The sequence below is a fragment of the Staurois parvus genome, unplaced genomic scaffold, assembly GCF_062004578.1.
Source record: "Staurois parvus isolate SC_StPar_1 unplaced genomic scaffold, SC_StPar_1.0 ptg000432l, whole genome shotgun sequence".
Lineage (NCBI taxonomy): Eukaryota > Metazoa > Chordata > Amphibia > Anura > Ranidae > Staurois > Staurois parvus.
Window position 1 is genome coordinate 2,499,159 of NW_028318228.1, and position 12,879 is coordinate 2,512,037.

General features: G+C 39.6%; 1 protein-coding gene across 1 annotated transcript in view; it reads left to right on the forward strand.

Annotated features, from left to right (window-relative positions):
* The first annotated feature begins 263 nt into the window (after positions 1 to 263).
* The window catches only part of TTLL13 (tubulin tyrosine ligase like 13), a 47,952-nt gene continuing 35,336 nt past the window's right edge, over positions 264 to 12,879 (forward strand). Inside the window, exons 1-6 of the mRNA XM_089687602.1 lie at positions 264 to 339; positions 1,195 to 1,483; positions 2,703 to 2,743; positions 9,202 to 9,320; positions 9,408 to 9,538; positions 10,436 to 10,592. Of these exons, the coding sequence (XP_089543728.1) occupies positions 1,215 to 1,483; positions 2,703 to 2,743; positions 9,202 to 9,320; positions 9,408 to 9,538; positions 10,436 to 10,592 (717 nt within the window). The 5' untranslated portion in view covers positions 264 to 339; positions 1,195 to 1,214. The remainder of the gene's footprint in view (positions 340 to 1,194; positions 1,484 to 2,702; positions 2,744 to 9,201; positions 9,321 to 9,407; positions 9,539 to 10,435; positions 10,593 to 12,879) is intronic.

The window sequence follows — 12,879 nt, forward strand, 5'->3', positions numbered from 1 at the left end:
TTGCTTGTATGTGAGAAAGTCATAAAAGTTTCCCTCTATTCACTAAGCTTAGAGAAAATGCCCTTGCAAAGTGAACAGCCTATTTGCCCTTAATAAGTAATCCCCTTTATTTAAAACAATGACCAACAGATGCTTCCAAATGAAAAATGTGTGTAATATTTGGCAATGCTCTTATTTGTTACATCTCTAATCTCAGTTTTTATTATTATTCTCATGTAGTTTTGTACCTTTAATTTTATAAACCTATGAGCATTTTCTCATTTCAGATGTAAGCTGTGACAGCAGGCCTTGTGTACGTAAGGAAAGGTTTCTTTGTTCTGCTTTATCTTGCTGTACTAGGTATGCTCTACAGTTCTGGTCATTTGCAATGTTTTGTCTGTCTAATCTGTATTAGTCGCTCTTGTTAGTATTATTTACTATGTACATTGGCTCAAGAAATTAAGGTGATATACAATTCATTAATAATAACAATAATCATAATTAAATCTGAATTTGAACCAGGTATAAACAAACCAGTATTTGATCCAGATATAGAGTCATTACAATGATTAGTTGTAGTTTTACATATAGATGGTTGCCCACATCTGTCCTAATATCAACCTTCTCAGCCGGCAGAATGCAATGATCAGTGTTGCCCGCTATAGCCGGATCGTTTGGAAAAAACCCGATAAGCTGATGTACACAAGTCAATTGATAGACTGACTTGTGTACAACCAGCTAGCCCATGCATGGTTTAAAATTCAGCCAGTCTCTCCTGACCTGGCCAAATTTCGATCCACGTGTGGCTGGCTTAAGGGAGTCTAGGACATGACTGTGCTGTCTGGTGAGGTGTGTCGGGCATAAGAATTACAAATCCTTTGGCAGGTAAGACATATTTATTCAATGTGACTTGCAACAGGAGGAAGGTTCACTAAGGTGTTCATTATGGTCAATGTTTAGGTGGGATACAGCTGCCTTTCTCTTGAGCCCCACTGAGAAGTGGACCTTAATGAACACCTTATTGAACATTTCTTCTGTTGCTAGTCCAGTGAAGTGCAACTGCTTTCTTCTTGGAATTCCATTTATTGTCTTTATAGATTGCATCCCGGCTGCTATCTCCATAAGCGTGTGGTGGTACATTTCACTCTTCACGTTTTAGCATGTTAATTTCTTAAAGCACATCAAATTTTCATTTGCTGATATAATATTTTGCAGCTTGAGTGTTTCAAGGCAATATGAAGGTTGAATCCCAAGTTAGTAGTGAATCAGACGAGGACTCTGGAGATGATGAGGAGGATGAAGAAGAGTCTGATAGTGAGAGTGTAGGTGGGACCTCCCAATTAGAAGGTGAACCTATAACATCAAATGCTGAGCTTGAACATATTGTCAAGCAGAAAAAAAGCAAAGATGAAGAGGAATTGGAGGATACTGCAGAAAACACAGTAACTGAGGGACATGTGGATATAACAGCGCAATCAAAAAAAAAAAAGAAGAAGAAACGCAGGTATTTGGCTGATGGTGGAAAGTGTTGCCACTTACTTATAAAGTGTTCTCTAATAGCTTCAACTGTGTATGAATAGCAGATACACAATTTCTTTTTTTGAGTGATGTACAAAAACAAAACACCAAAGTGTACCAAAAACGTGCATGTGTACACAAACAAAAAAACTGTGTACACACACACAAAAACTGCTCTAGGGTGTGTAATATGATCCCCTCCCGAAGATGGAGGACTTTTCCCTGACCCCCAGGGTGCAAGACTCCTGACCCTGCTCCCAGGATTTTTGATCAGCTGACGTTGACCAAGAAGTACTAGGTGAAGGGCTCTCCCAAAGAGGGGCAGGGGAGGAAGATGAGGGGCGGGGAAGGAAGGAACCTAATAGTCACACAACCTCCTCCTAGACTTCAGGGTAGGGCTGAACACCCACACCCTATCATCTTGATGCCAGTGCATTCCCAATGGCTAGGCTTTGGGGTCTGGTAACAAAAATTGTCAATGTTCATAAAGACTGTGATGTTGTGGCCACATGCCTTTTTTCACAGTGGGGTCCCAAACCCATAGTGATACTCAAAGCACCCCCGGGATGCTATTTCGAGGGGGCCCCCAGGACCCTCCACACCAGGGAAATACTGCCAACCCCTACCTTACCAAATGGTCTGTTAATTTGGTTTCCTCAATAAGCAGGGCCCTCTGGATCCCCATCACACCACCAGGGATATTATACAGCTAGCTATTACAGCCAGAAGGCTAGAACGACAGAGGAGCACCCCAAATGGACACTGATAAGAACAGATACTATTCTCAATCTTAGTCAAAAGACCAATACTTTATGGTTAATGAGAGTCTCCAGGAAAGAGGTAAAAGATACAAGTTCATACTACTTCCCTCAGTTCTCCCATGGCAGTTAACTGTGCGAGGGCTACAAAAAAAATAAAAATCCAACAATATGAGTGGAAAGTGTTGAACTCTTTTCTAGATAATCTCTTTAAATTTGTATCTGTTGTTAATAGTAGCGGAGGAATCCTACCACACATCTACTATGGTCAAGTTCAGGAAATGCTCTTGTGATACTAATATCTGTTTTCGTATATCAAGATTGTATATGCGTCAAGTATGAAACAGATTAATGAAGCAGCTTTTGTTTTATTGTATATTGTCATTGCTATCCACATTTTTGGAATTCTTAATAATTTGAACAAATTGCATTTCTTTTTATTTGTAGGATAATCGGTATAAACTTAACAAGTTGCAAATATGAGAGTGGTAAGTCAGTGTGTCCTTTGAAAATGTGACTATATTTGCTGTTTTTTTTTTTTTTTTTTATAATTTAAATATTTATTAATTTTCCATTTTAATTACATTTCATCATCACAATATAAATATATATATATAAAAATATATTCTATAATATTATATTAACCAACATTTCTACTTTATAAACTCTATGCAACCTTTCCCCCCCTTCTCCACCCCCCACCCCGTATCCCCTCTGCCTATTCTATCTTTTCTCTGCGTCTTCTTGTATCAGCAAGTGGAAATTTTTCTGTTATCTTTATTCTTTCCTACATCTCATATATAATCTAGCTTTTTCCCAGTTCTCCCATTTCCCATAATAAACCTCCATCTTATCTTCTTGGGTATGGCACAACCTTTCCATCTTTTTAATCTGCTCGACTCTTTCAATCCAGTCCTCTTCCTTTGGTGCCTCTATTTGCCTCCAGAACTTGGGTATCAGGGCTTTTGCAGCATTTATATAGTACCATATCCCTGATTTTTTATATTTATTTACCGTTATATCCGTGATGTGCAAGATACATACTTCTGGATCTAGATTTATATCTATTCCTGTCAATTTTCTTATTAAGTGGATTATTGTTTTCCAGAATATCTGGATTTTTGGGCATCCCCACCATATATGGTATATTGTGCCTATTTCTCCGCATCCCCTCCAACACAGCGGTGTACTCTCTCCACACATCTTATTTTCTACTATTGGTGAAATGTGCCATCTTGTCAAACACTTATAGTTCATCTCTACTTCTCTCATAGAGACATTTTCGTGAGTTAATCTATACATTCTCCTCTGCTTTTCCTCATCTATCACAACTCCCATATCCGTTTCCCATTTTGTTAAATATGTTGGTTTCGTGTTTGTGTCTAGTTCAGTGAGTATTTTATAAACTCTAGCAATCCCGTGTTTCCCATCACCTTGTGTTCCCAATGTCTTTTCGAACAAGTTCCAATTGTCTCTTGTCCTTAAAGGTCTTGGCAAACTTCCGACAAAACACCTCAATTGGAAATACCGCCATTCGTCTAATTTAGTGAAAATCTCTCCCTCTTTTTTTTTCAATTCGCCAAATGCTCCTATTTCGTCTCCCACCAAGATATCTCCTAATTGCACCTTATCTTTTTTAAACCACTTCCCTCCTATTTCTTCTCTACCTGGGGGGAAAAACTCTGTATTTTTTAGTGGAATCAGTGTAGAATTAAAAGTCCATTTCATACTTCTGTGTAAGTTATCCCAAATCTTTAAAACATTCAAAGTGTATGTATTTACATTGTCATTTAAACCCCTATACTGTGTTGGCACCCATATCATTCTTCCCAAGTCTATTCCGCTGAGTTCATTCTCTATTCTCACCCAGCTTTTTTTATTATTAAATATCCAATCTATGGTTCTTGCCAGTATTACCGCTTTGTAATATCTTTTAAAGTCTGGGAGCCCTAAACCCCCTCTTTCTTTCCTCCTACTTAGCAGTTCGTATGACAATCTTGGTTTTTTATTCCTCCATATGTATCTTGTTATCAATTTCTTAATTATTTTAAAGAAAATCTCTGGGAGTTTAATTGGGATCATTTGATATCTATATATGATTTTTGGTACTATTACCATTTTTACCAGATTAATACGACCCATCCATGTCAGGGTTCCTCCCTCCAATCTTTTTAATTCATCTCTAATCTCATTAATCAGTGTAATATAGTTTAGTTTATATAGATGTTTATGTGAGGCTGTGAGTTTTACTCCTAGATATTTTATATCTCTGTCTTTCCATTTAAAGGGAAATTCTTTTTGTATCTTTTCTTTTTCGTTTTTTAAGATGTTTATATTTAGAATCTCCGTTTTTGTTGGATTTATCTTTAAATTTGATAGTTCTCCGTACTCCTTTAGTGACTTCATTAAGTTTGGAAGTGTTATCCTGGGGTTTCCTACATAGAACAACAAGTCGTCTGCGAAGGCAGCAACTTTATGTTCCGTATCTCCTATCAGGATTCCCTTTACGTCTCTATTCAATCTTATTGTTGACAATAGAGGTTCTAGAGATATAACATACAGCAATGGGGACAATGGGCATCCCTGTCTTGTTCCGTTTGACATCTCAATGGGTTCTGACCTCTCCCCATTTACCCCAATGACCACCGAGGGGTATCTGTACAGCTTTCCTATCCACTCTCTCATCCTAGGCCCGATTCCCAAAGCTTCCAGAGTATCCATCATGAATCTCCAGTTTACCCTATCAAACGCTTTTTCAGCATCTATAGACAGTAGTACCACCGGTTCTTTTCCCTTTTTACTCTTTTGGATTAGCATCAATGATCGTACTCCATTATCTTTTCCTTCCCTCCCTGGAACAAAACCCACCTGATCCTCATGTATCCATCCAGGCATTAGCTCTTTCAATCTGTTTGCTAGGACTTTTGCGTACAGCTTAGTATCTGTGTTCAATAGTGAAATAGGTCTATAGCTAGAACACTGAGAGGGATCTTTTCCCTCTTTCTGAATGAGCACGAGTTGGGCTTGTAATGATTCTCTTCTTACTTCCATCTCTCCACCTAGTGCATTCATGTAGTTTTTGAGTTTTGGTACTAAGATTTCACTAAATTTTTTATAGTATCTCACTGTATAACCATCTGGACCTGGGCTTTTCCCCGACACTGTCCCCTTTAATGCTAGTTTTATTTCTTCCTGTGAGATATCTGCATCTAGGGAGTTTAGTTGATCTTCATTTAATTTTAATAACCTAGCCATTTCCAGATATTTCTTTCTTTTCTGATTTTTCTCACTGTCTATAGTTTCTGAACCTTCCAAGGGGCTTATATTATACAGTTTCCTGTAATATTCTATGAAAGCTTTGGTGATATCTTTATTTGAGTGTTTCATGTTTCCTTTAGCATCTTTTATTTTTTCTATATAATTTCTATTTTTCTTTTTCCTCAAGGCTCTCATCAGATACTTTCCAGGTCTTTCTCCCCATCTATATCTCTCACTTAAAACTCTATTATATACTTTTCTCCTCTCCTCTTCTATCATTTCTTTCAGTTCTTCCTTCTGTTTTTTTAACTTCAGCTCTATTTCTTTTGTTATTCTATTCTTATGTATTTGTTCTAATTTACCTATTTCTTCTAAGAGTTCATTCATTTTCTCCTTTCTTTCTTTTTTCTTTCTTGCCCCAATCGCCATTAATATTCCTCTTATATAAGCTTTATGTGCCTCCCACACTGTGGCTGTTGACACATCCCCTGTCTGATTCTCCTTAAAAAAGCGTTCGATCTCCTCCCCTATTTTCTGAGCTATTTCCCTTTCCACTAAAAGTGTCTCATTCAATTTCCATCCCAGCCCTCCGCTTTTCCTTCTCCCCCATTCCATTTTCATAGTAACTGGAGCGTGGTCTGACAAAGATATTGTCTCTATGTCTACCTGGGTCAGGTGGTCAATTAATTGATGTTCTATTAATATATAATCTAATCTTGAATATCTCTTATGCATATTTGAGAAAAAAGTATAATCTCTATCTTGCGTGTGTGTAATTCTCCAGGCATCTACCAATTGACTTATGTGTAGTTCTTTTTTCAATAATTTCAGGGCCTTACTTCCTTCTGTCTTTATATGGGAGGTGGCGTCCCTTTGTGGGTCCATACAAAAATTAAAGTCCCCTGCCAGGATCAAACGTCCTTTTTTAAAGTCCATCAACTTCCTCAACACCTTTTTCAGATACTCCTCCGGTTTTTTATTAGGACAGTAAATGTTAGCCAGTGTACACTCGATCTCCTGTAACTTGCCCCTTAAGAACAAAAATCTCCCATCTGGGTCTGTTTTTCTATCTTCCAACTCGAACCTAACGTTCTTTGCCAGGCCTATTGCTACCCCTTTTGCTCTTTTAACCGGGGAATCTGCATAATACCATGTTGGGTGATTTTTAGACCTCAGCCTAACATTTGAACTTATCTCAAGATGTGTCTCCTGTAAAAATATCACTGAGGCATCTCTATGGTGTAATTCTTTAAATAATCTATATCTTTTCCCGGGACAGTTCAACCCATTTATGTTATATGTTATAAACTGAATCTCTTCCATCTTCCTTAAATTTCCTCTTTTCTCCTCCATCTATATTTTTTATTTCTCTCTCCTTCTCCCTTCTCACTTGCTTTTATATCATCTTTTATTTTGCAGGAAAAACAACCTCCCTCTCCCATTTCCCACCCTTCCAACCCTCCAACCCCCTCCCTCCCCCCTCCCCTCCCCCCTCTTTTTAGGCCTAACATTTGCCTACTAATCATTTATGGATTAAAAATCCACCTTTGATTTGGTCCTTGGGCTAAAACTCCGTCCATGGACGACTTTCCCCTTGTCTAACCTCCCCATAACCTCCCAAGCCTCCCTGGATTTATCACCGGCAGAAAAGAGAAGAAAAAAAAAAAAAAAAAAAAAAAGAAGAAAAAATCCATAACTAAGGCAATAGAGTGGGGGTAGAAGGTGAGAGGAGAAGAAGAAAAAAAAAACAAAAAAAAAAAAAACCTCTCTCTTCCTCCATCCCTCTCCCCCCCTCCACCTCTCCCCCCCACACATTGCCAGTCCTCTTTTCTCTTCGCTCTACTTTCTCATCGTTCTTCTTCCCAGCCAGGGATTTCCGTTCTTTGAATTTTTAAACTGTCACAAAAATTTTTCATATCTTCTGGAAACCTAAGGTATGCTGTAGTCCCATTTTTCCATCCTATTAAACATTCGGGAGTCCCCCATCTATATTGCACATTTTGTTCTTTCAACCTTTCCAGTAGGGGTCTCAAAGTTCTCCTTCTCCACAAAGTCTCTGGAGCCAGATCCGCATATATCTGTATGTCTCCTCCTTCATACTTAATTACTGATTTTCCCTTAGTCTTCTTCCAGATTTTTTCTTTGTCCCGAAGTTCATAGAATTTAACAATTATATCTCTCGGCCTTTCTTTCCCCAGGTTTCTCAGGATTTTTCCTTTTCTAAAGGTTCCTTCTATTTTAGACCTTTCCATTTCAGAGCTGTCTGTTATAATGTTAAATATTTTACAAACCACCTCTTGCAGACTTTCTCCCTTTAAGTTTTCTGAGACCCCACGTATTAAGATGTTTCTTTTCCTGTCTTTATTTTCTTGTATCTCAGCCTTATATAACAGTTTTTCTTGGATTTTCCCTATATTAGTTAGTTCTTTTTCAAGTTCAGAGATAGCCTGGGTCTGACCTTTAACTTTCTCCTCCGTTTCCTCAACTCTCTCCAAGAGGTGTCCCAGATCACTGCGAATGTTTACCATTTCTTGTTTTATTGTTTTCTCCAGTTCTTTAAACATTTCTGCCATTTCCTTTTTATTAGGTATTTGTAGGTCTTTTTCCGCCTCTGTATTGCCTGATATTTGCTGGTTACTAGTATCAGGGCCTATTGATACTCTAGGGCTTCTTTCCATACTAAGGTCTGCTTCTCCTTTTTCAGATCTGCTCTGAGGTCTTTCTGGGGTTACGTTTCCTTGGGATGTATATTTTTTAATTGTGCCAGTCTGGGACCCTTTAAGCCCACTTCCTTTTACATTCTTGTTTTTCATCTTTCTCTGTGGCGCTTATCCTTCTTATAGTCCTTTATAAATTTGTGGGTAGGGCGGGATATTATTTCTTTAAACTTTCAAGTCTCTGCCCTGTCCCCCTGCTGGTTTTTCTCCTTCTCTTCTCTTCCTCCTCTTCCTTCACCCCTCTCCCCCTCCTTCCCCCCGAGCCTCTCCTCTTCTCTCTGCGAGCCTCTTCCACCTTTTATACAGTCTCTAGGGGTCCCCCCTTTCATATACACTCTATTTCTTGGATGTCAGCCTAATAAATCTTCAAATGCAATTCACGTCTGTCACTCACTCTCCTCCTATGTCTTCTTCCAGTGAGTGCCTTTTCGGTCGATTCCTCTGAGGGTCTGTTCATGGGGGGGAACTCCCCAGGGTCTCTTCAGACTCCTTGTCCAGGTCTCAATGGTTCTCCTTCCACATTCTTTTAGGCTCCTGGGTTACTAGGGGGATAGGGGGAGAGTGTGTCGGCCCCCGGTAAACAGGTCGGCGCTGCTCTCTCCCCGCAAAACGCCGGCCGGCCGGCTTCCTGATCTCCCAGAGGTGCCTTGCGGCCGGTCACGTGATCGCGCCGGCCCCTCTCGTCTCCCAGCGTCCAGGGACTCTCTCTTCACCAGTCACCAGCCGCTCCTCTCTCTTCCCTCGTCCCCCACCGCAGGGTTCTAACATGCCCCAGGGGATAAGCTTGGAGGCCCGGGGAGGTCAGACAACGGAGCTCCGTCCACGAGCTCCTACATTGAGCTCTCCCTTGCCGCCATGTTCAGGCTCCGCCCCCACTATATTTGCTGTTAAACTGATTCAGTGCATTGTTTTTATGCTACTTTATGTTTACTTATGTCTGCTTTCCCTCTCTGTCAATGTTTGTATTTCAGTGCGGCGTGCCTCACGACTTTGTGGACTGAAGGAAGTTGGAGATGATGAAGAGTGGACGGTCTACTGGACAGACTGCTCGGTCTCACTGGAACGTGTAATGGAGATGAAGAGGTTTCAAGTAAGTCCAGTACATAGTGACTGGTTAATGGTTTATTAATATATTCCATATATAAATGTAAATGTTTCGCATTTTATTTATGAACAGAAAATCAATCACTTCCCAGGAATGAGTGAGATATGTAGAAAGGACTTACTGGCAAGAAATATGAACAGACTGTTAAAATTATTTCCAAAAGATTACAACATTTTTCCACGAACATGGTGCCTTCCTGCTGAGTAAGTATCACAGTTTACTGAGAGGGGCAGGAATCTAGTAGAAAAGAAAGTTTTACTTACAGTAGCAGTCCACAAAGGAAACTTTAATTGGTCTAAATCACCATTTGTTTGCTATTGGTTTGCGGGAATTTTTAAAATTTGTGCACCAAGGTACAGAGAGTAAGGTATTGACTTTTCATATTTTGCTTATAAGCACATTGCATAGAGCATTATTCTCAACCAAGGTTCCATGGACTCTAAGGTTCTTCCAGAGGCTGCTTGGAGTTCCTTGAATTGTGGTTGATTGACCATCCATGCAATGGTGGCTGCATAGTTCCAGGACCACTGTCAATTGGAAAGGCCAGCAGCATGACCCAGTTATTTTTTTACATGTCAAAGTAAGGGTTGCATTCTGACCACCAATGTAAGAGGCATTTCTGCCACTGACCCTCCTATGAATTGGGTTTTGCAAAGGTTCACCAAGAACTAAAAATTATTTTAGGGGTTTCTGTGGGGTAGTAAGGTTGAGAAGGCTGCCATAGAGTAGTAGACCTATTTGGAAATTCCCATACCTGTCAAATAAGTATGAGTGGTCATATTGTACGAGCGTGCATAAGCACTATGGATCAAGTTTTTACCTTTGCAGATATAAAACCAGGGTCAGCCAAAAATGTTCAACCAGGTAGAGACATTGTGCAGACAGTGGTCTCCTGGCATAGTCTGTAACCCTTTTGTTATACTATGAATATCAAAATCTGAAGTCTGGAAAATATGTTTCTAAGGTACATTGGCACTTTAACGTCTTATTGTTTCTCAGTTTCATTTTGATTTCTTAGATTATATATGTTGCATTTTTTTGTTTTATTATAAATCGAATGGGTATATTTTTCCTTGTATTTACTTGTCTTTTTACTGCAGTTATGGTGATTTCCAGGCCTACTGCCGATCAAAGAAGAACAAAACTTATATCTGCAAACCTGACAGTGGCTGCCAAGGCAGGGGCATTTTTCTCTCTAAAAACATGAAGGATATCAAACATGGAGAGCACATGATCTGTCAACAGTATGTTTCCAAGGTAATAGCGATTACCTATTTATACAGTACACTGCCATAGTGAATATTGTACTGATGTGTATGTGATGTGTAAGTATGGGCTTGTTCATATGGCTTTTCAATGAAGGCTTTTTAAAGCATTTCAGCAGCTTTTTAAAACAGTTGCCAAACTTTTAAGGCCAAATTCCAACATCCATGTCGTTTTGCAGTGTGTTAAAGCCTAGGTTTAGCTAAAACTAACACAAAAAATCATGACCAGGGACATAACTTACAGTTAGTTTGATGTGTCCTTTGTGCTGATTCTTCTAGAAATCTTCATCTGTCCTGCCTGGACATGCACTCCTTATTCTGACAAAGAGCACCACAATACAAAGTGAAGCATTGTGGTGTGCTGCAATTTAGGTACATTGAAGGTGCATCAGATTTGTGTTTTGGAAGTCTTTCGGAATGAAAGGCTTTGTGTTGCTTTGCATTGCGGTAACATATATTACTATAAATCCAAATAGTCCCTCAAAGTACTTCACAGTGACAGATTTTTTTTATTACTGTATATACAATGGTCAGGACTGAAAAAATATAATTTATTTTGGCTTTTCCCCTTAAGTATTTATTATTGCTTATGATTTGCATATTCTTTTGCCTGTTTTTTAACGTTTATCTTTTTTTCTCTGTTAAAAAAAGCATATTGTTGATTCAGAGTGACTTGTGTTCTCTCTTTAGCTAACTGAGCTAAGTCATAAAAAATGTATCAATGTTAAAAAAAATAATAATTTAAAGTGATTGCAAAGCTTTATTTTTTTCCTAAAATAATAAACATGTTATACTTACCTGCTCTGTGCAATGGTATTGCACAGAGAAGTCCCTTTCCTGCTCTTCTGGCTTCCCCTGATAGCGCTCTCAGCTCCTCCTCCCTTCTGAGTGCTCCCATAGCAAACCACTTCCTATGGAAGCACTCGTGCAGGTTCGATTCCAAGCCGGGGTGTGTGCATTTATAGACACGCACAGTGTGGCTCAGCCTCGCCCTCGTTCCCTCCTCACAGGATTTGATTGACAACAGCAGGGACCAGTGGCTCCCGTTGCTGCCTCTGTGTCCTGTTAGGCGAGCATTGCTGCTCTCGGGCACACTTCTGGATCCAGATAGGACTAAAGTAAGTATTTTGGGGGGGCCTGGAGGAAGAGGATCGTAGAAGGATTTTTACCTTAATGCAGAGAATGCTTTAAGGTAAAAAACTGTATGCCTTTACCAAACCACTGTATTAAAAAAAGAGGTTAATTGCAACAATATTGCACACAAGGGTCACTTTCTAGGTGCCTCTTGCAGTAAGCCAGGTGCTAAAAATGCATCTGTGTATGGACACTCCAAAGCTGTGCTGTGTCTGTCTATATACACACACAGCGTGGGTAAGCCTCGCCTCCGCTTGCTCATCAGAAGAGTTTGACATCAACAGGAGCCTATGGCTCAGATGCCGTGAAAGCAGGCAGTGAGGGTAGTGGTGCTGCAGCCAAGACAGTGCTGGAGAGATGACATGGATCCAAGTAAGTATTTAGGAACAGAGGGTAGTACGGGTAGTAGGGTGGTTTTACCTTAATGTAGAGAATGCATTAAGGTGAAAATTGTTTAGACTTTAGAACCACTTTAATTAAAATTGACACTAATCCAAAAAACATTTGGTCACTTTCATTTGACTTTGTATAGCTTTGCATCTGTTTACTTGCAATCTATGATTATACAACCTTCTCAAATATCCCCTGCATATCTAAAATCAGGATAAGAATAGAAATGCCAGTACATTAATGCCGGCCATAGACGGAGCGATTTTCTTTCCTGAAAATTACCCAAATCCCCCATAAACACAGCCGGTGTTGATGGGGGAATCCCTCCTGTGTAGCCATTGTGTTCTCCCGGCCGAGGTGGGGGCGGAGGGGATGGGTGTTACAGGTTATAATAGCCTCCAGTAAAATCGGACAGGCTGGTTGTGCCCAAGTTGATCGATTGATCAACTTGGGTACATTCAGCCTGCCAATACATGGTTATACTCGGAATCTCAGCTGATCCCTGCTGAATGTTGATGATCTGAAAAATCCGATTGTGCATAAACTTCTTTTTTTATAAACATTTTCCCTTGAATGTAATTAGGTATTCTTTCCAAAGTGATTCGTCATTGCCTTCACTAAACATGGTAAAGATTATCGTTCTACTTTTGTTAATCACTGCCATTGGGAATTTGTCAAGCATTTAGAGAATTTTCGCATCTGATGCCCATACTAATCAGCCTCGTTGTTTCCAATCTTTGGTTTAGTAGTCAGTA